This window comes from Teleopsis dalmanni, chromosome 2 (genome assembly GCF_002237135.1).
Source record: "Teleopsis dalmanni isolate 2A chromosome 2, ASM223713v2, whole genome shotgun sequence".
Lineage (NCBI taxonomy): Eukaryota > Metazoa > Arthropoda > Insecta > Diptera > Diopsidae > Teleopsis > Teleopsis dalmanni.
Genome location: NC_051847.1, coordinates 6,569,134 through 6,593,046, shown reverse-complemented (window position 1 = coordinate 6,593,046; position 23,913 = coordinate 6,569,134). Strand labels below are relative to the sequence as shown.

Below are 23,913 nucleotides of genomic sequence, written 5' to 3'. Positions count from 1 at the left end.
ATAATTTCAAAATTATATACTTTACCTTTTTCATATAACGTAAAAGTTTTAATTAAAGTGAAATAAGTACATAAAATATGTCCGACGAAATTCTCAACAAAGAAACGGAAAATTCTTCAACATCGACACCGGAACAGAGGCGTTCAACTGTCCCTGACATATTGCGACATCAACGTAGCTTCGAGAAACGTTATAGCCCCATAATAAATAAGCAAATACTGGAAACTAGCATTAATAAAGAAGCATTGCATCGACAGATGAATGCGTTCTTCTCCTGCAGTCGTAGTCCATCTCCAAAAAATAAAAAGAAGACTTTGACGGCAGGAAGGAGTGACTCAGAGGCAGGTGCAAGTATGTTAGAAGAAGACAGCGAAAATAATTTAGCTGATATTGACGATAAGGATAGTGCTAAAAGCATGGAGAATACAAAAGTATTACAAAAATTGGAGACCTTAGATATAGCGGAAAAAAATTAATATTCATTAATATACATATAACAAATTCAGAGAGAGTTCGCATACAAACTTAAGCGTCTGATTTATTTGCTGTTTTATATGACATGATCCTTTTGCTTTATTAAGATTAACTTATATTAAAAATGTATTATATCGATAATCATTTAAACTATATGTAACATATAATAAAGTTATTTAATAGACAATAATCGATAATTCGTGTACAGATTTATAATATATTAATAATATGAATCCGTAATAGTCTTTCAATCCTTGAAAAAGTAGCAATAAATTATACTTAATATAAGATCAAATAAACTTTTAAAAATCCTTAAAGTTCAAAAAAAAATTATTCTAATATTTTGAAATTCTGAAGTTCTTAAAATGCAATGCGGATGCAGTGTTATCAAATTCATTTATTAGTGAGGTTATATGATAGCTTGTCAGTTAAAACCTTGAACATACTAAGTTCTACTTTTATATCAAATTATTGTTATATCTGTAAGCAGTATAGATGTCTATGTCTTATACATGTTACCCATAATAAATGATTAGTTTACACGTGTGCAACAGGGAAACAAGACACAGCAGAGACTAAATAAATCAGATATTGCATGGTATATATACTCTTGTTCAAAACATGAAATGAAGTAAAACTTCGTTATCCGCTTCTCTTCAATCAGACATCTGTTAACGAAAACAGGTGAAGTACTTTAAAACAACAAGGGAATCGATGACATCAAGTATAAAATCTATAACACTCAATATATATAAATTTGTGAATATCTTGGGATACTCAGCATTACATGTATAACTTAAAAAACTATACACAGTCGCAGTAAGTATAGCAATAGCTATCTAAAAATATTTAAATCCCGACTTATATTCCTTCAATATAAAATCAAAATCTACAAAATAATCATAAAGTCTATCATAGCATATGTTTGTGATATATAGACCTTTGATAAAACTGTGGAGACAAGTACCAAAAAACACCGCAAAATACTTATATCTGAGAAATTATAAATTGCAATATCAGAACTTATTATGTATAACCCGTATACATGTCGCGATGGTGAAGATAATAAAAATTAAAAAAACAATTTTGAGTTTTTGCTCATTGAATATTAAAAAAAGATATATATCAGATAAAAAGCATATAAGATTTAAGGCGATGTTGTTAACCTAGTTGTCAGAAACTGGATAAATGATGCACAAGATATAGGACAATGAAGTACCTATGTTGTACAAATCAAAGGTACCCTCGAGCTATAGTGTTGAACGATAATGTTAAGCATGAAATAAAAAATTTTTTTTTAATTTTGATTATTAAAATAGAAAAAAGATTATTAAAAAATAGATATAGTCAGTGAAAAGTTAAGACAGCTCGTATCTTATTTTTTGATAACAAAACAATTTGTTTGAATTTGAAAATATAGACAATGGTCATTAGTGACAAACACTATATTATAGCTCTTGACTAACTGTAAGAGTTATAGAAATTAAGCATACCACAGTTATATAGTCCAGCTGAGACGATTAGAAAACAAGCAAATTGTATTAAAAACTTGTATTCAAACTTGTATTGCTTATATAGCTAACATATTAAAATTTTGTAAGCCGCACTTGAACATAATATTGTAAAGGTGTCTTTTGGAATTTAGAACTACTAGCCAGAGTTCGTATTTGTGTACCCATGAGCGACTCTTTTCGGCTCATTCTGCTCACAGCTCATGAGCAAGCAAGAAACTCTTTTCATACGATGGCGATGCTAGTAGTACGAGCAGAAAAAACATATCTAGATAAGTTTAAATAAGTACAGGGGTTCTTAGAGCCACATGTTCTTGAAGCTAACCAAACACGAGATTTATTCATGTTTTTGAATAAAGGCTATAAAGACATATATCCTTATAAAATACCATATAGTATAGGTAACATTTAATGAATAAATCGCGAGTGGTATGTCTTTACAGTATTTATTTACCTGTGTTTCTATTAATAAAATTTGAATACTTGACATTCAATAAATATATGTTTTACAGGAAATATTGAAGCACTTTGTTAGAAATTATATTCTTTTAATATAGAATGTACTGCTACATTATTAGAAAGTCCTGCAGCTATTCCATTTATCTCTTTAATTATAAGAATTTTTATTTATTTCCCATACATAACTTACGTCTAGTACTTATTTCTATACTTATTTTAAGCGTATTACAATAAATGTTTTATTCCTTATGGAATAATTATAAAAACTATATAAGACAAGTATTTACTTGTCGGGTTACTTGTGGTTAATTATTTCCGACATTTTTCTTGATTCAGACCAAAGTTAATCAAAGTTTAAGTGCTTTGCTGTACTATGCACTACGCTAATGGTCTGGGTTTGCAATTTTTTCGTACTTTATAGACCGAGCCACGTTGGTGATGTAGTGGAAATCAATTAAGTAAACACACTAGAATACACTTTGGTCCTTTGTGACATTAAATCGAAAAGGGAAGTGCTTATGTCAAGTGGCGGGACAATTGGAATTGGACATAACTGCAGACTACCATAAGATTGTGTTTGCAGTTGGCAGCACTTAAAATCTGTACAATAGCCAGTGTACAATAGCGGAGATATTGGCTTCAGTGGAAATACATGCGAAATTCATTCAAATTGGTATTATAAGCCGGGTTTTTTTTTGTTGAAAGTTTTTTTAAGACATCAACAAAAACCAAAGAAAAATCAACAAGTATTAGAAAAAATTGTAGAGCAACAAGTGCAAATATAAACTTTTTTCGAACTTTAAAGGAATTCGCTTTATGCCAAAATTTTACGCAAAATGAAAAACAATAGAGAATAGAAGAACTATTCCCGAAGGACTAGGACTATTGAGACAACAGAACACAATCAAAAGTGAAATACTTTGTGAAAAGGATTTGGCTTTGACTGCTACTTGTTGAAAGTCTGAATTGAGGAAATTGCACAGAAACGACTTAGCAAAAAACTACGAAAGATAAAGAATAAAAGTAAAAGTAAGAGGAGAAAAAATATTTACTGAAGGAAGAAAACCAGCAACGGAAGTGTGCGTAGCAAAACTATGAAGTTTTGCTATTTGGCTTCCTTATCCTTCACGGCCGCTTTCAGATAAATCAAACATTATTTAAAGAAGTAACTTCGTTTGAGAGTGCCAAGATGCTTTACGGTGTGTTTGCCACTTAAGTGATTTACTTGAGCGAGGACTTGAGGTGTTGCAACATACCTTTTCACTTAGCACATTTCTCCCTTTGCCACTTTTTGCTAAGCCGCATAATAAAGCAATAAATTAACTCTAGTTTAAGTATGTGTTTGGTTAAATAAATGTTAGAATTACTTTGATTTCATGAGATCTATCTGACCACAATAATAAATAGTGCTATGAATAAATTGTACCAATAATATTCTATATGGGGTTGATTTTACTTCTGCAATTATTTAGGATCAAAATATTAAACGAAAATAGGGAAGAGTTTCGTGAGACCAAGTGGGGGAATAAATAATGTTGCATGCCTAAATGTGTTGTCTGCCACATATAAGTCTATTTAAATTTGACTTTCTACCAAGTGATTTATGAGCTGAAATTCTTGGTAAAGATGTGTATAATATATACAAATATATAAATAAACAATACATAGAATATATATACATACATAGGTATATAACAAATAATATAGTTAAATGATTAAAATTTGAACAAAAAATAAAGTATGTATATTAACTTTCAGTTCTATATCTCCGATATATTCATCACTATGCAAAGAAGAGTAAAACACATGAAGTTCTATAAAAAATATGCATATTTCAAACTAAAGTAATAAGAGATAATGTTTTTCTAGTTTGATGTTGAATATTTCGCGACTTTAATTTTAATTAAAAATGATTAATTGTTTATAAATAATATCGCATTCTCTTGATGAAATCCATAAGTGACTTAAAAGCAATACTTTTTTGCAATTGCATATGTTATGCAAGTGGGTAATGCATGTTATGTAAGTATATGTATTTTAAAGGTATGGAAAACGTCATCATCAAATTAGAGAAAAAGTTCGAAGAAATTTATAGTCCTAAGATTTCCTACAATAATAGATAAGATATTCCTATAAGATTTTTAAGAGAAGTGTTAACATATGAAGAAATGTTGTTTCTGAAATCTATCTGTAAATCATTGCCTTCTGGAACAAATCTTACCTTATAGAAAATTTGTGATTTTGTTAGAGATAGTCGTTTCAAAAGTGTTAAATAAGAAGTTTAACTTCCAAGCCATCATCATTAATATTTTTAAGTTTATTTTTATTTTATAAGTATATGAAATTATATATGAAGCTAAAAAACATATACTTAGAAAAACTTTTTATCTACTTCCTTTTAATTTTAATTTTAATTACTTAAGTTATTTCCATTGTTTTTACTTCAAGTTCGTCTGCTGAACCCTGAGAGACCCTAAAGAGACTTCATTATCAATCTATGCCTTTTTATTGTATTATCTGATAAGCTTCTTTTTATTTTCTTCTGTTTCTGAATGGTTTTGTATTTTAAGTGGCTTTTACACATTCATTGCATCCTTCATTTATCAGCAATGCTAATGTGTAGCTGCTAAATGACAGCCATAAAACAAATCACAGGAAAACATTCATTTCGTTAAGTGGCGGTGCTATGTTCCACAGGATTTCCAACCACAGGATAATAAAAGTATTTATATTGAGAAAAAAGTAGTATAAAGAAGTCTGAGTGGAAATATAAATACGGATAATTTCGATTTTATTTCAGGTGATTGAACAATGTCAATTTAAATGCGAGAACGGATAGTTCACTCAGATTGCATAAATTTTAATATTCATTTACGAAATACCTAAAGTAAAGAAACAAGCATTTATTTGACTTACCAACGGTTGTCAGCAACATGTTATCCAATAGCAAAGCTATTGCTACAATTACTAATACTAAACGGCGAGAGCCACGCCAGCCTATCATCCAATTTTTAAATGCAGCCCATGAGCCGGCAGCGCTCGGATCCTCCTGTCGGTATTGGTCTGGTGGCGGCTGTGGGGATGTTAAATGGGCACCAAACATATGTGACTGATTTGTTTTGCCCGGTGTTGTAGCATTCGTAGTTCCTCCAGCACCATGTATAGCGCCACATTCCGATTCATGAGCGCCATCTGCAGCGACTGCATTTGCATTGTGCTGCTGTGGTTGTGGTAATGTTCGCTGTTGTGGTGCATTGCCTGTGGTGTTGCTAGCTGCATTCGTGTTGCTGAGATGTTGCTTGAAAGGATTTTTACTGGGTGTATCTGTGATGCCAGTGGTTGTTATTGTTGGTGTATTGAATGTTGTGAATGATGTAGTTTTTTCGCTTGGTGCTGAGACTGTTCCTGTTTCTGCTGTGCCAGTTGCTGTATGCTGATTTAAATTTATTGGTCCACCACCAGAATCAGTCGATTGCATTTCGCTTCGCAATTCTTACTATGACAAATAATGAGATTAAATGTTTATAAGTTAATAAGTCTTTTTAAAGGAAGTTGAAAGAAATTATAAAAAGAAAGATTTATATTAAATTACATTTTTATTTCTGATGCGATTATATGTGATTTAAGCTGTATTAGCTTCGGTTTTATTTCAATTTTAATTAGCAACTAATATTCTTTCAAATTGTTGAAAGGGAGTATTTTGTGTTGTAAAACTACGTCACATTTAACTTATTTGATAGGATGATTTACTTGTGGGAATATTAAGCTGATTAGAGTGGAAATAAAATTCGTCTCTTCATTTGAGTTAAAGGGGACCGTTGAATAATAACAACTTAAATACAACTTTAAACAACTTAAGAAACATAGGAGCTATATATGTATGCAATTTAAAAACATAAAATAGAAACAGAACCTAGAAGTTCATGAGCTTACAAGGAACCATTTCAAAAGATTCGAAACCGAATTTTGGCTATTCTCAAAATTGTTAAAACATCTTTAACAATTTAGACTTATTATCTCATAACTCATTCATGTTAAAAGTATAAAATTTTAGTATTTTTCTAAAAAAAACCTAATAGAGAAGAATCGAATAAAAACTAGTAGTGTAGTGGCTTCCAACGAAGTGAATCATTTTAACCAGAGTAGATATTTTGTGCAACAACTCTATTTTAACTAATTACCAAATACTCAACCTTTCAAATGAAGACCAGAATGTCATCAAACGAGAAAGAATGTGACTAAAGATCTCAGCTGTGTCCCAACAGACCTTTATTGATACTCCGGATGGTGGTCCATCAGATAATCGGTCAGCTAATCTAGCTAAGATATGCATCACTAAATAAGTACACCTTTTCGTAGTTGTTAACACAATGGGTCAATAGGCTTATTGAGTAGATCCACTAGGGATCGCCGGTATAACCTATGTATACGTAGTGAATTTGGAACTGACACTAAACATATTCGACTATTCTGATGGGAACTTTACAAAAAATGGTTATTTATTCATAGATAATTACCATAGCATTAAAATTTATTTATTCTTGCAATAATAGAAATAGTGACATACGTTCATACTATTAAAGCAGTTTCTTTAGTTGGATATTCTGTATATATGGTAAGTAAATTTATTTAAATATTTTTTATATATTTTTTATTACAAAAAAAGTAACGTAAAACTAATTTTGATTAAATTCTTCTTGTGAGAGTCTTATGTTTTAATTTATTTTCAATTAAATATTTTTTAATGAGGCATTTGAAATCGGCTTTCTTTTGCGGTTCGTTGCTCTCTCTACAGGAAACAGCTGTGAATGTTTTGAAAATATTAAAACGGTGCGAAATGTATCTCAGATAAACAAATTACAGTGCTTATATTTATTAATTAATGGAGGCAACTGTGGGCCTGGTATCTTTGATGCTTGCTTAGATTTCATTTTTAATTAGTCTCAGTTTTGCGTGTGAATCATGCATTATCCATTTAAAAGCCAATTTGCGTTTTTGGTTTAAAGTACGGGGGTTGCCTTCATTGTTTGTAAATTACAAAACAATGAGAATCACTTACATATCAAGTAAATATGAACGCCTTGTACTTTTAGAGAATAAAATGTAATTTACAAATATTTTCAATGTAAATACGTGACGTGGCGCAAATTTTTTGCATAATTCTTAACAATTAGTAATATATACTATGAATATTTTAGATTATTTTGCATTTAAAACAGAATATAATACAAACGTGAAAAAGATAAGAATTGAAACTATGAATTTTAATAGACTATCTTAAAAACACTTTTTATATCAATATTTCACCCACTAGTGCAATAGTCATATGATTTGAGAGTACATATGGTTTCATATGTAATACAATATATACATAAATGTAAATGTTATTTAAGAGATCATGAGGGTTTTACTACAATTAAGTTTCTCCAACCAATGATGGTGGAAGAAATATCGCTACGTCATCTGGTGTGCAGATTTGTGTTTTAAATTAAAATTTTATAGCAGGATATCTATTGTGAAAATATATATTTATGTATGTCAATGGCATATATTATATATCTATAATATATGCCATTAAAAATAACTCCACAGAGTCCGCAAGAACCTCAACAGATGATATTTATAATAGTTGCAATAAAATTAAAAATATATAAATAATAGTGAAACATAACATAAGTTAAAAGAGATAGAAATTAGTCGTGAATATCTGAATATGGAATAGCTTATATTATGCTATCCCATATTATGCTCTGATATACATAACTTCAAACAGTTAAAACTCGAATCAAAAGTGTTGAGGTTGTTGTAAGGTTTGATTTGCATTCTACTCAAAAAGTACCCGGATTTTGTAAATAAAACACACAAATTTAAATTTTATTCCAAATCCTTCTGAAGTGATACACATATGTCAACGCTTAATCCAATATTCCATTTACTTTTCGTGCAGGTCCGTGCAGATATGGCTTTTAGTTCCTTTGGCGAATTCTCTTTTACCGATTCAATCGACTCAAAACGCTTACTATGAAGGGACAATTTGAGTTTCTGGAACAGGAAAAAGTCGCACGGCGCCAGAGCTGGCGAAAATGGTGCCTGAGCGATGACAGTGGCGCCGTGTTTGGTCAAAAAATCGAGTACAACAAGAATTTTCCATAGTAAAAATCGCTAAATGCACTTGAGGTAGTCTCACATTAACAGCTGCTGTAAACAAACTAATTGACAGATGGCGCTCAAATTTGTACCATATGTCAAAAAACGGTGTACTAACAAAAAAAAAGGTCTATTACTTAAGGAGTAGTTAACAAACAACAAAATCCGGATACTTTTTGAGCAGAAGGTACATGTGAAATGAAAGAACCTTTATTCACTATTATCTCCACATTGAGTGGTCACCATTGTCAGCAGAAATAAAGCTGAATAATTTTAAAATCATGCAGTTAGCATCTTTTAACTGACTTCACCATATATCCGTATGGTATACTCACAATATAACAGTTACTTTTCAATAATTTTATCGTTGTGTAGAACTTTACTACAGATATTTGATTTGTAAAAAGGCTATTGAGTCCATTTAGGAGTTAAGAAGAAGGAGTAGTAAGTTATGTGTATAGTTTAATATGATACCACATTTTGAAACATAAAGTTACTGAGGAATGTTTAGTTTTGTATTTAAATCTATTTTCTCTAAAGAATTAACTAAATGAACAAATCTGTGTTGATTGAGTTGTTGTCAATTAGGTTTTTATTGTTTGTTATAGAGAGCTTTAAATTTTGCGTTTCCAAAAAGATAACCATTATATACTTCTTCAAGTATCTCTCATTTAATTCAATGCAAAAGTCAGTTCATTCATATCATAGGTTTAATGAAATTATGACAGCTTCTTTGATTTAATTGACGAAAGCTAATTCCATTTAAAAATTTTGTTCGTAGTGTTCTTTGGAAGCAAACTTGTTAAAATTTGTTAAAATAACATCTGCAAAGTCCTTTTCTATTCATCTAAATATAATATAAAAATCGGTTTCGATGCAACAACAGTTGGAGAATATAAGAACTGTTCTTTCCACCCTCCCCCCTTAGCAAAAAGTTACCAAAGTGCTCAATTGATAAAAGTCTATGCTTAAGTGAATTATGAAAATTGAATTTTGAGAAAATTGTAAATTGCAAATTGGCTGTTTCAGTTGGAATACGGAGGTGTTGATGGAAGCTGTCTTGAGTGCTCTATTTTTGTAACAGCTTTGTCTTTACTTCCTTAGTAAAACATAGATGCCCGCTACTGTGTGGCAAATGTGTGTAATTTCAAGAATGATTGAATATTCTTATGGGTTTAAATATTTGCGTGACAGGCGGAGGTTCAACTTTTGAGCTGCCTCAGGCCATGAATGACATCAATTGAACAATATTTAAATTGTCATTTGTTTGTAATTAAAACTATTAAGAGTTTTTACTCAGAAACGGAAGCTGTGCATTTTATTTATTTTTTATTTTACTGCTTTTTATTTTGTATTGTTTGATTTATATAGGCACTCCGAATTATGTTATATTGTGAAAATTGTTTAAACGACAACATATAATTTTTTATAATATATGTATATTATAATAATATATCAAAATGGGAAGCGACTTTAGCAATGTCAAAAATATGGCATTCGCGTTAACCAAAATTGCGGAAGCTGTAGTGAGGAAATAAAAAATCAGATGGTTGTACAGCTAATGTGCAGATATCCAACCCTAAGGCTTTCAGCTCTAGCATTCTATGAACCTACTGGGCTGGAAGATTTTATGAGTATTGATATCAAATCCAATCACACTAACCATAATATTAGAGAGTTTAGCTTTATATGATTTAAAATAACACATCTTTACCAGTTGGATTGGAGTAATTCACAGATATCATTATAAAACAAACTTTTTATTTATAAAGCTGTGTACGAACCAAATACACTTATGGGTAGTCCTATAGATGTAATTCAACGTCCCATTTAAAACTGCTGTGCATATAAACAAATACACACATACGCATCGGATTTCTAATCGAAACTGTGTAACAAGGAATTTGCAGTTATAAAGAGACATATTAAACCGTTTCGTAGCGGTCGAAATGCCTTATCCCAGGCACTTTTGGATCCGGTTCATTTTTACTAGATTTATACAATATTTAATATTTGTAAAATTTTCAACAATTTATGACTCATGTTATAACTAACTTAAAAAGATCACGAGTTAATAATACTCTTAAAACAAATATTATATTAAGTATTATGTATGATAAAGGTCGGTAACATTGGCACTATGACAACTATCGACACTGGTGCGTTGCAAAGCGTTATAAGCTGACATGTTCCTGACAGTTGAGTTTTGGAAGTTTATGTAAAGTGACAAAAAGAAAGTGTATACCTGGTGATTGGGTCCATTTATAAAATTCTGCAAACCTTTTATAGTACGGTTTTATTCGAAGATAAAAGATGATCTATGTCCATTCTAGTCACAGAATGAAGACTCATCTTGTTAAGATGTGCCGTCGGTTAACCTGCTAGCAATCACAACTGTCTTCAGATAGGTAATCCTGAGTTTATGCTTTGCACAACGACTAATAACTTTTTTTTTTATTTATTAACATATTTTCACTATTTTACTAAACAATATTGGTTGAGATACAAGTTGTCTTTGCTTTTGAAATTGGTTTTTAACTGATCTCATAGGGCGTTTAGAATTCCATAGATCAACACCATAAGACGTCAGATCTTAGGCAGATTTTAAACAACCTGCTTTAAACACAAATATAATTTATATGTGAAGCAAAGGTTAAGGTAGAAGTACAAAATCAGATGTCAATGGTTTAAAATGAAGTTAAATGAAGTTATTTAAAGATGTTTTATTTTAAAATATAGGTTACATTGTGTTTGATAATGTGTTATACAGACCTGGACTTGATTTTTACAGATATAAGAAATACGCAATTAATTACTTTAGCCAACTATTAAACATAATACATTTCAAAATATGATAGTATCTGTACGATCATCTGGAAGCGCAGTATATGGATTGTTTAGTTTGGTATATTCTATTTTAAAAATTCACTCGTGAGTTACAACAATTTTGAATAAAAATTATATGTATTTAATTTATATTTTTATATAGATGTAATTTTAATTTTTATTAATTATTTAATCACGAAAATTTTGTAGTTATCTACAGTTTAAATTATTCAAAATGATTTCTTATTAAATATTAATATTTTTTTAATAAAAATATAATTAAATTAAACATTTCACATTTCTGTTAATTTTTTTTAACTTATAGTTAAGTCATACTAATTTAATCGTTAAGATATTTAACAAATTGAATTATTTATAATAATAATGAATCAACACGATCATGAGGAACAGAGGAGTTGGAGAAATATTTCACCGATTGTATAGAGATTTTTTAAATTAAATTAGCTATTTCAGAGATAAGATGAATCTATATAATCACTTGATAACCCGACATTGCAAAAAAACTTTGTTTTTAAACAAGATTTTTGAGCACGTTTTAGCAATCACACGTTCAGAAATGTTTGCGCCGACTAAAATGGGAGAAACGAGATCAAAATCTTCAGACCTAATGCAATGAATGAAAATGTGCATTTTATAATGATTTACATGCAAATAGGAAAAATAAATAAAATACATCATAAAAAATTATCAATAAAAAATTAAAAACTGTAGAGAAATATTTTAGAGAACAAAAAAAAACAACAATTAATTTATGATAATTACATTTCTAACAAAAAGGAATATTAAGTATCCAAAACCAGATTAGAGAGAACGCGATTTTAAGTAAGTACAGATTTATTTTTAACTGGAATAAGTTTTTTAGATTAAAATTTTTACTTCGTACTAGTTATGTTTATTAGATTTTTTTTTATATATAAATAAGTAATGAAATACTGCAATATGGTATACGAAAGAGAACCAATATGTTATATTTATACACATAATCTTCAGCAAGTTTCTTTGCGTAAATTTCATTAGTTCCAGGTTTCTTACTATTTGCATCATTCGGTTTTATGCATTATTATTCATTGAAACTTTTGCGAGTAACGCAGCGCCTTAGTAGATTAGGTCAACAGACTTGTGTAGAGATTTTCATATATGCATATCATAGCTTAGCTAGATGCATATCAATATCATTGACTCGCAGTCAAACATGTTGTATCACCACTACTGACAGACAAGTAAACATTCACACAATAATAAATGAAAAACTTATATCTTTGCGGACAGTGGACTCTGATATTAAGTCCATACTAAGTCCACATACAATTAATTGGCAACCAATGAGAAACACACATTAATAATTGTTAAGTATCAACCAATTATGGGTAACCGAAAATCGTCACATTGTAAATCAACTACGTCAAAAAGCACATCTCGTTATGTGGATATGTTTAAATTCATTAAATTATGTAATATTTATATATTTATTAGAATATTAATTTAAAAAGCTTATCCATCCGTCTACACAATAGCATAAAAACACATAATACCGACTATTCTACCTACCATTGTAACATATATACTAAAAATTCGATTGATTTAAACATTCTCTTATTCAGAATTCATTTATTTGATTGTTATACACATCTTTTTTTGATTCAAGCACTCTCTACCATTTTTCTTTTGAATACATTTATATCTCGGTTTTTAATATGAGTTAGTAAGTGAATTCGAATTATTTGAAATCTATTCATATTTAGTTGGTATACTCATTTCATTTATTATATTTGTACACATGAATAACATACTATGCAAATTATTTTAAAGAGTAAACTATTTTTTGGTATTTTGAAGAGTTTGGCTTAATCAAAGATTGGTTAAAAATCATTCACTTTTTGACTCGTATATTCAAATAATTTACCCGCGAATGTCCAAATGTAATTCATTGAAGTTCTTTACATCATTGCTTTATTGCATTTAGAATGAATTTTTGTTTTTGCAAAACTATTCAAACACTCAAATAATTGCATATAAATTTACATAAATTTTATACAATATTATACAGAATTAAAATCATAGTACCCATACTAGTATAAGGTTCAGCAAATGGTTTATATATAGTCATATACAATAGTCGGAATAAAATAATACATATCTTAGAATCAAAGAATCAAGATAGTATCACATTGTATTGTTAAAAAAAAAAATTAAAACATGTTTTTGTTTTTAATTTAATGAAGAATATATTCTTAGGATATTTAGTATGATTATATCTATTAACTTTAGAAAATATGTTAGCTATAAGATTAATGCATGAGATAATTCATCTTCTTTATGGCATACTTGACATAATTGTAATTACATGAAGTAATTAAAGTAATTAATGAATACGAATTTTGTTCGCAACTAATTAAAAATAATGTGAACGACAATTTACTTTTAATCATTAAATATTATTTCAAACGTAATTAATAATGAAAATAATTTTTTTACAATGTAATTAATATGATAATTGTGTGCACAGCAACTTTTTGATGACAAAAATTAGAAAATTGAGATTTTAGCACCGTTTTATGAATTGTTACAATACTTACACATTTGCTATTAACAAAAAAAAAATAATAATACAATAAAAAAGCAATTTTGATAAATTTATAAATGTTAATTATATAAATTATATAGGCAGATACTGCTAAACTAAATAACGCAAATTATTTTTAACCAGAGTCGATTACCTATATAACCTATATAATTTCTCCACTAAGGAAAATATTACGTATGTAATTCTAGTCTGTAAATAATAATAGTGTACTTTGCCAATTAAGTCCAAAGAATTTACAAAAAATTTATATTTGTCAACAGTCTTGCCACCGGAGATGATTAAAATTATTTCATCGGTCATTATCTTTTGAAATGCTTGTGTCCAGATTTGAATTGAATCGAATTTCACTACCCTAATACAACAAATATTCTACATTTATATCTTGATTCCTCAAATACTATTATTCGCCAACTAGCAATTGCACAAAGACAGGCTCTGAGAAGACTTTTTAAAGTACCAAGGTTCATTAGGACATCCTCAGGGACCTCAAGATTGATCCGATCAAAAAATACATAAAGGATAAAGCCCAGAAATTATTTACGAAAACTCACAGATTTTCCAACACCGCGTTATCGAATCTCAGAATGGTTACAGGTTCCTCGGGGAGGTATACAGATCAGAGTTCAATCATTGTTTAGTCTGATGAAGTGATAAACAATAATCCAGTTAAGATGTAGACAGCAGTTATGAAGAAACCTCGCAGTTAATAGAGAGTAAAAGTGCTCATGTGCACTGATTCAACTAGCCTCAACATAATAATAATAATATATCTTGATTGAAATTTTTATTACAATGATAACGATGGGCAATGGATTCCGTAAAACATTTTGATCTTGTTAAAGTTTTTTTGTCAATAATTGTTTTTTCAGATTCCATAATTTCTTTTTGTAGACTTCACCTTCACATAAACTTTGGGGTCCTAGTTTTCTCTTTCCTTACAAGTTCTAATCTACCGCCTGCCCCTGTATATTACTTGAGTTTTTTTATACAGGGTTTGCTTAAACTTTCTTTTTTTGGATTACTGACTTCTATTGAAATCAGTCGCATTAATAAAAAGAAATATTTATGGGAAAATATTTTAATTTTACGATATATATATAATTTAAACCTGTGAGCATTAAATCTAAAGATATTAAATAGGCTTGTAATAAGTCTTAATACTGACTTAAGTTATTCCGAAGTTATCAACTTAATGCTTTTAATAGACAATTTTTCTTATAATTATTGTTCATCCTAATTTTTATTGCTTCTTTTCTTTTACATTTGTTAGTTAATATATTTGTTGTTTATTTTTATGAATATATATCATATATAGAGCTAAGTAGCGGATTTGTAATTTGCATGAATGTTTAAATTTTGTAAATTCTTAATTTTAATTTTGTAAATTTTAAATTTTAATTTTCTAAACGTTATGCAAGAAAGTAAATTTATTTTAAACCAACATCTCCGACAGACGACTATAAGTCATTGTCGTATTCTTTGTTTGTTCAATTCAATATTTTTAAGTAACTATAATGTTTTTAGACTTAAGGCTTATTACTTATTTATGTTAAAAATTTTTTTTTTTTTTGAAATTGAATAATAAAGAATCTAATCTATCTATCTATCTATCTAATTTGCATGAATGAAGTGAGTAATAATGAAAAAATGAGCAAAAACAAGTAAAAAATTCAGCTAACAGCAGCAAAAAAAAAGCTAAAGCAAAGGATTAAAATTACAAAAACATATGTAGGCGATACATACTATGGTATATGTTTATAATTTTAATCTGAATAAAATTAAATTGATTAATACATAAGATCACTTTCTTGAAGTAATAAAAAAGACTTTTTACATATATAACAGTATATAATTATTTTGCTTACTTCTAATTAAAAAAATTGATTGTGTAAGTTCTATAAAACATTTTCATAGTCCCTTCTCATGGATTTAACAAGTTTAAGAAATATACTTTTATTTAATTATGTTTAATAATTGAACAATAATTGATTAGAAATATATGCCAACATAAATTTAAAATTAATTGTTTTATTTATAGTTCAAAGTTTATATTTACCTTAGAGGGGTTCACGTAAGATACACCTTGATATACCCAACAAAATTTTTTATATATAATAGTACTAAACTCATATATGTATATTCGTTTTTAAAAAGATGCACTCATTTTTTCTCACTTTTTCGAAAACCTTTATTACTTATCTTCAATTGTTTATTTTTTTAATTGCATATGTTCGAACCTATCTATGTGTCTATTTAGAATCCGAAATCCTCGCACACGATCTACCGGAAAAGCGTGTTTAAACTCAACTGAAAGACTTAACTAAATGTGCACAATTAATAAATGTTTTATATTTTCTTTAGTTTTCTTAGTTTCTGTTGTAGTAAAGCTTAACGTGGAGAATTCCATTAATTCTAATAAAATCAGATTTACTATATTTTTTAATTGTTTTTGTATATATATTTTAGTTTTATGTAATAAGTAGTCGACTGTTGCACTGAAACTGAGAATTTTAAAATCATTTTATTTATTGTGGGAAAAGATACTTAAAATAATAATTTTAATTTATTCCAAAAACATTTTCTTAATTATGAAATATATTTTACTAAGTAATACATCAAAACTGATTTCTCTCATAAACATCTACCTATACTCGTATAATTGACTAGATATATATAGCGTTATTGGCATATTTAATTTAATTACACTTTAAATGTTATATTTGTTTATGAAGAGTTGATGTTTATTTTTAATTGTTTTATTAGTGCTTAGTTATTTTTTTCTTAAATTTTAAATAGTTAACTACTTGTATTTTGCTTTAACATCCCTTTTATTGAATTATTTTATGATGCTGTTAGGAATGTTCAATACTTATTAATTAGATTCATTTTTGTACTATTTTCTTTATTTGCAAACACTTTTTTGCAATCATGTAATAATAGATTTTAGTGAAAACACGATCATACATATTAGCGGTAGAAATATAGAATACTGTGCCCATTCACAAATAGTAGTTAAATAAGATATAAATGGATCATCAGTTATTATAAGATATGTAGAGAAATACCATTAATTGAAATTGTGTAATAAGAATTTAAACTAACGTTATTTTAGCTCTAACAACATATCAATTAAATTGTTAGGTTAGGTTTTACCGGCGATCCCTAATGGATCCACATAGGTCTATTGGCCCATTGTGTTACCGTATATATAGAAAAAACTTAGGCTTTAAAACCATCTAGAACCTAGGCGAAGCATAAAATGCTATTTAGTATCAGGTCCTGTAATTAGTCAAGGTCCTCAAGAAAATGCGCTCCTAAAGTATTAAGTCGCCGCCATGCATGAGCTGGGCAAAAACATAGTAGATGAGAGGCATTTTTATCGTCTTCCCCACAGCTGCGATAGATTTGATTAAAAGGGAGACCTTATCTTTTAGCATTGTTCCCTATTTACAGTAGACCTGTAAGTAACCTACCAAAAGATTGATATCTCTACGGTGTATCAGTCCATACAGATGCCTACATATCGTTGAGTTTTCCCATCTTTTATTAACAATTTCAGTACAGAAAGAATTCAGTAACAATTTGCATGATGTTGGCGATATGAAGGCAATATATTCTTAAAATTGTTCATTAAGTTGATGTTTAATAAAGGACCCATTCTTAGCAACTGAATTTCTTGCAAATGTATTAAGACATCAAAAAGTCTATCTTTTAATAAGTTTTATCTTATTATTTTTTTATTCTTATTATTTTTATGGCTTCAATTATGTGAGAAAAATCTGCACTATTTTTGAATGTCATTCAAGTTGCGCTCTCTCTTGCTCAAATTTATTCTAGCAACCGAACTTTAACAAGCTCACATTCAAAAGTTGTCATTCAAGCAAAATTTTTGAAGAATTTGAGGAATAAGGGTGATTGTCTGCACCCCGCTTAAAAGACGCTGCAAGTTTTAGAGAGTTGAGAATTTTTAAAGAGGTTGCCTTATATGTATGCCTCTTGTTTATTTTTACTCTCTATGATTGCTAGAGACTAAAATTAATACATCTTATATCCATACATAGAGAGCCATTTGAATAAATGGTAACTGCATCATCTCAAGGGTGATGATGCAGTTACCATCTGCATGAAAGTGTCTCGAGACCAATCACAGACCACGATCCCCTGCAAGTTAGGTAAAGAGTAGAATTTCAAGTGTCGATTTCCAGCTTTGGTGTCATGTAGACTACATGGCTAGTTCTAGATCGGATGCCTATTTAGAAATTTTCCAAATTAAAATTGAATTTCGGAATAGATAAAATGATTTCTATAAAATAAAAGTTTTAGAGAAATATGAAATTGAGTGTAGACCACAAATTAAATGCAATGTGTTAGATGCAATGCATTTGATTAAATTCGCTCACGTGTTTAGTCAAGCGACTCGCACATGTCGAATATATTCCAATTTTTTGAAAAGCTGAGAATAGTACTAGAATGTATCTACTGTTTTCTTATTAGTACGCGTGCCACCATTGTGTGATTGCAACAATTAAAATATATTTTATGTATTTGCTTCATAATTGCTTATACTTACAATTGAATTATTTGTTTAGATATGCCAATTTATGCCAGTTTAATTCATTTGCTTTTTTGATGCCCATACAATGTAACAAGCAACAGTTGTTGATAAATTAATAAATTAATGATAATTAGCTTTAATCGATAATTTGATTATATTAAACTGCAATATATCATTCGCGAATCAATGTGATTTATTCCTCCGAGACGTATGCAAACACACGTCACTTTAAGTATCGTATTTGCTAATTTAAAACTAAAAAGACACGTTTTTTTAATTACATACATAAGTATGTAAATATTGCTTATTTTTTATTGTTATTTTTTTGTTTTTAAATTTTTTGTATAATTTTCATTGACTTAGTCTCGAGTTTAACTATTTTAAATTTTTTGACACGCAACTGATTTAAAAAAGATTTCGCGTTCGCGCCATTTGACTCATTGATTTCACTGTGTTAATTTTCGTCTGACTTCGTTTTAAATTCTGTTTTTGTTGGATATGATGATTCCGCTTTTAATTTTAATTAATTAATTCAATTATTGACATTGAAATTTAAACTGCAATCTCATAGATTAGCATACAATGTGTCTAAAATGAGAACAGAAATATTTGAATATTTATGAAACACTCCATCGACACAAATGATATATTTAAAATAAATAAATCGAAGGAAAAAATTTGTGTTTCATGCTCAGTTCAGTTCTGGAAATCTACAAATCACGAATTTTTTAATAAAAATGTATTATTTTATTTTTTGTTTCATTTTTTATTTTTTTTCCAAATAAAAACATCTAAACCCGATGTGCGTTCTATGTTTATTTGATATAGAAAACGTTTGATTGATTAGCAGATAAGAAGTTTAAAAGGTGTTAAGTGCTTGATTTCAATGATATTATGTAGATTTTTATTATTATTACTATTATTTCTTCTTATTATTATTTCCTAAAAATGTTATATTTTTTGTTTTTTTATTCATGAAATTAACAAACATAATTATACGATATTTTTATGGTTATAAATATGTCGCACATATTTACTAGGAACATGGCACTTCTGGAATAGAACCAAAAGTGATTTCATAGTACACCGACGGTTCAAAAACCAAATAAGGAGTTAATGCAGGGATATTTGTTCCTAACACTGAAAACTCGCTCGCGCTGGGCATATGGCCCACTGTTTTTCAAGCAGAAAGGCAGTGGGCCGGGTGAAAAGGCACCCGTATCTGTACTTACTCAGATAGTCAAGCAGCAATCAAAGCATTATCCTCCTGGATACTATTAGTTTTACTCAAAACTTTTATTAAACTGCTATGACAAACTGCAGCAGCTGGCAAGCGAATCCAAAGTAACGCTTTGCTGGATGCCTGGTCACACAGGAATCAATGGTAATGAGTCTGCCGACAGTCTTGCGTAGACAGGATATGTCACTCAAATCTGTGAACCGTAACCATATTGTGAATTAAGTTGATCTACAACTAGGTCTCTGATTGATGAATGGTTTTCAGTCGAGAGAAGTTGCTACTGGCGCGACATTCCAAGTAACCGTCAGGCTAAAGAGCTGGTTCATCCCTACAGTTATGGTAAGGTATCCTTCTTCAGCAAACCAGAGTTAAGGTTGCTGGTGGGATATATAACGGGTCACTATGTAATTTGTTATCAGCTTAACAAAATGGTTCTGTCCGAAGATATAGATTGTTGATTCTGTTTAGAAGCAGAGTTTCCGTCACATTCTCTGTGATTGCCCAGACTTGATCTGAGTCAGGAGGAGGTCACTGGGTCGAGTGCTCCTTCTGACATTAGGAGGTCCTCAATGGCCGACATTCTGGGTTTCATTCGAAAGGTGAAATATCTTCTGTTAGGGTCTATTGCAGCACAAAGGTTCAACCATAGTCGCAGTGCTCCGCTGCGTTGGGAGCTGGTATCCCGTTTATTCTCAATTCTATGTTGACATTAGTACACATTATTAATGAAAGACATTATAGAAGTTCACTCTAAATTACTAACAATTTGTGACTACCATAATAATATCATACTGAGTAAATATCCCCCACATTAACACAATTATTTTAAAGTCCACAAATTTAATATTTAATAAAAAAAAAATAAATCCTTTGCTTCCATTTTCAATCTTAAGTACTATATATTTAATGTTTTAATAGTTTGCATACTTTAAACGTATTTTCAATACAAAATCATTACCAGTTGTTGTACGAGTATTACTTGCGATTCAAATTATAGGTTACCATATGGTTTCGATTTCATTGCAATGGAAAATTAGTCCATTAGGCATTACTATTAGTATTGCATTGAGTGTTTATTTGTAGTAATTCGACTTAATTATTCTGTAATACTGCATTTCACACTGAGGAGGTGCTCATATGCAACAATTATTTAGATAACCATAATGCTATGGAATTACCTTAAAGTATCAAAACTGTTTGAAAATACTGAAATAGTTCCGTGCAAATTAATTCTGTTCTTATATTCAATAGTAATTTCAATGAAGTGTACTAATTATTACTAATTGATTAACATTACATCGAGCAGTTTATTCCAGTATCTAAAACAGAAAACTATGACTTTATACAAAATTTTTTAATATTTGTTAATTTAAAGAAGTAGATACATTTCAGACCTCCTTGACATTGAGTGCCTTAAATTATTATCACCTACATTGTTTTGACTTAATAATATTTATTTATAAAGTAATATTTATGTATTATTTAAACGAATATAAAAATAATTTCATGAAACAAAAAACTCTATGGCATTACATAAATTTTAGACTTCAAAATACGGAGCAATGACAACACAAATTTCTGAACAAAAAGATATACTGGTAGATGAAAATATTAAAGCCAATTAGTATATACATATATTTATATATATATTATAAATGCATTAAAAAGTATACATATATTACAAAGTATATGCAGTATATATATATATTCACGAATACTGACAGGTTTACCAACAACGCTTTATCGAATCTCAGAATGGTTACAGGCTCATCGGGAAGGTATGCAGATCTGAGGTCACTTATTGCTTAGTTTGAAGAAGTGGTAAACAATAATCAAGTCAAGTCGTAAAGAGGGGTTATGAAGAAATCCTGCAGTTAATAGAGAAAAAAAGTTCTCAAGTGCAATGACTCAACTAGCCTCAACATAATAATTCTTATATTTTGAAAATATGAGAATACTTTATAAATATATAGTTAGTACACACACTAAAATACTATATACTATATATTTGAATTATCATTTTCTTATATTTTAAAAGTATGAGAATAATTAATAAAAAATCACTTATACGCAGTGGGGTTCGAATTACATTACAAGTATATGGCATTATAATTATAATTAAAATTGTATAGAACGTTATCTATTTCTCATAAATCGTAAATCAAATTTATGAAATTAGTTATATTATTCTACTTATCGTCCAAGAGTTTGTCTTTTAATACAAAAAAAACTTGTCAACAACTTGTTGCTGCTGTTGTACAATTGGCAATAAAGTGCCTTTTTTATTTTTTTATCAATCAATTTCACTTTCAAGTATTTCATATTCTTATCTAATATTTCCCCAAGGACGAGGACGTAACAACAACATCTGATGTATATAATCACAGAAATGTGTCAACAAATTGTGAGGCTACGTAAGTGGCTTCCTGACTTACCTTTGATGCTGACTTCGTTGGAGTTGCAATTTAGTTTCGCTGTAAGCAGAGGAAGTTGCTTGTGGTTGGTTGCTGCGGCTGTTCTGGTACTACAGTTGCTGTTGCTGTTGCTGTTGCCGTTGCTGATGTTGTTGCTGCTGCTAACTTGTGGTGTGGGTTTTATTGCTTGTTGAAACTACAAATTTCGTTGTTAAAAGCGGCAGAGCTCTACTGAAATGACTCTTGCTGTTAGCGTTAATGTTGTGTTCTGGAGAGGGTGAAAATGTTCGTTGCGAAATTCCTGTGGGATAATTTAAAACTTGAGTTGTAACAATCATTTTTACAAGCATTTTATCTGTTATTTATTGTTATATATCAATTGTGATTTGAGTATATTTTAGAGTTGAACAAGTTGATGTCAATCATAAAGTTAGCGCTTTGATAAATTTGCTAACAATTAGGCTATTGAATTGTAAGTAAAGTATAGCTTATTAATACATATCTCTTTAATTGACAAAATATCTATAGTGCTTTCTGTAAGAACTTATATTATTGAATTGTTAAAATAGAGTTTAAATCTCTATATTAACATATTAAAGAATTTAACTATATACAAAATATATGTAAAGCAATATATATTATTCTAATAATTAAAAGATAATATGTCTGTGGTATAAAATAATCATTTTGTGGTTCATTTAAACCATATCAGTAGGTTATATTTGATTTTATATACTCAGATTTATATCCTTATGTTGATATAAATGGCTATCAAAATATTTAGGATGACTAAATTCGGTAATATATCTATACTAATTCGTTGAACAATTGTTTTTATTATTAATTAAAACCAAAAAAATTTGATTTTTTGTATTTTAAATAAAAACATGTATGCTGCTTCTGATTTTATGTATGTAATTTTGACAAAATCGATTCCAATCAACTTTATTTGGAGATTGAATATTTTCCTTAAGTACATAGCCAGAGGATATTTTTATGTTAACGTAAAAAATAAAAATAAATTTTAAGGTTTCGTTTAAATAGAAATGATAGTACTTTAAAACAAATAAAAACTCACTATGAGACATATAAGTTGCTTAGCTTTAATATATTTTACATAAATTTTTATAAATTTTGTGAAAAATAAAAATATATTTTCTATTATTTATTTTTTTTTTTAAATAAGTATTTCGTAACTTTAAGTATTTAAATCATACATTTCGTTACAGCTTTTATACGTTATTAGTCATAGTATTACTTTAAGGACTTTTTTATCTTTAATTCACTATCTAGTGGGTATTCATATCAGTCAAACTTTTAACCAAAAATCCTATTCTCGTGGATGGTAACACAATTATAAATCTGATTTTGACAAGTGTTTGACTTACTTGGTCACCCTCATAAATGACTTCTGCTCATACCTATTATAGACTTATTCATTAATTTTTTTCTGTTTGTTCTAATAAAAAGGGAGAGTTTTTGTATTTAGACATTGCAACGGATTTGATATAATTAAATATTTGTAACATATGTCAACCGCAAAAAGTCCTTAGGGTTTGTAAAGCCACTTTCATGATATCAATATTTTGCATTTTATGACAGCCACAAGTGGCTGAAGGAAAAAGGAATGAAGCGACTCATAGGCATTGAGATGAAATTTTTTTTTAAATGAAAAAATCAAT

General features: G+C 29.0%; 1 protein-coding gene across 2 annotated transcripts in view; it reads right to left on the bottom strand.

Annotated features, from left to right (window-relative positions):
* LOC119680609 (synaptic vesicular amine transporter) overlaps nt 1-22,532 on the bottom strand; it is a gene marked incomplete at its 5' end in the record, with an annotated part of 37,549 nt that extends 15,017 nt beyond the window's left edge. Inside the window, 2 exon segments of one of the 2 annotated variants that reach the window (XM_038093522.1) lie at nt 5,361-5,940; nt 22,253-22,532. In XM_038093522.1, the coding sequence (XP_037949450.1) occupies nt 5,361-5,922 (562 nt within the window). 2 annotated transcript variants of the gene reach the window in all.
* Nucleotides 22,533-23,913: the final 1,381 nt, after the last annotated feature.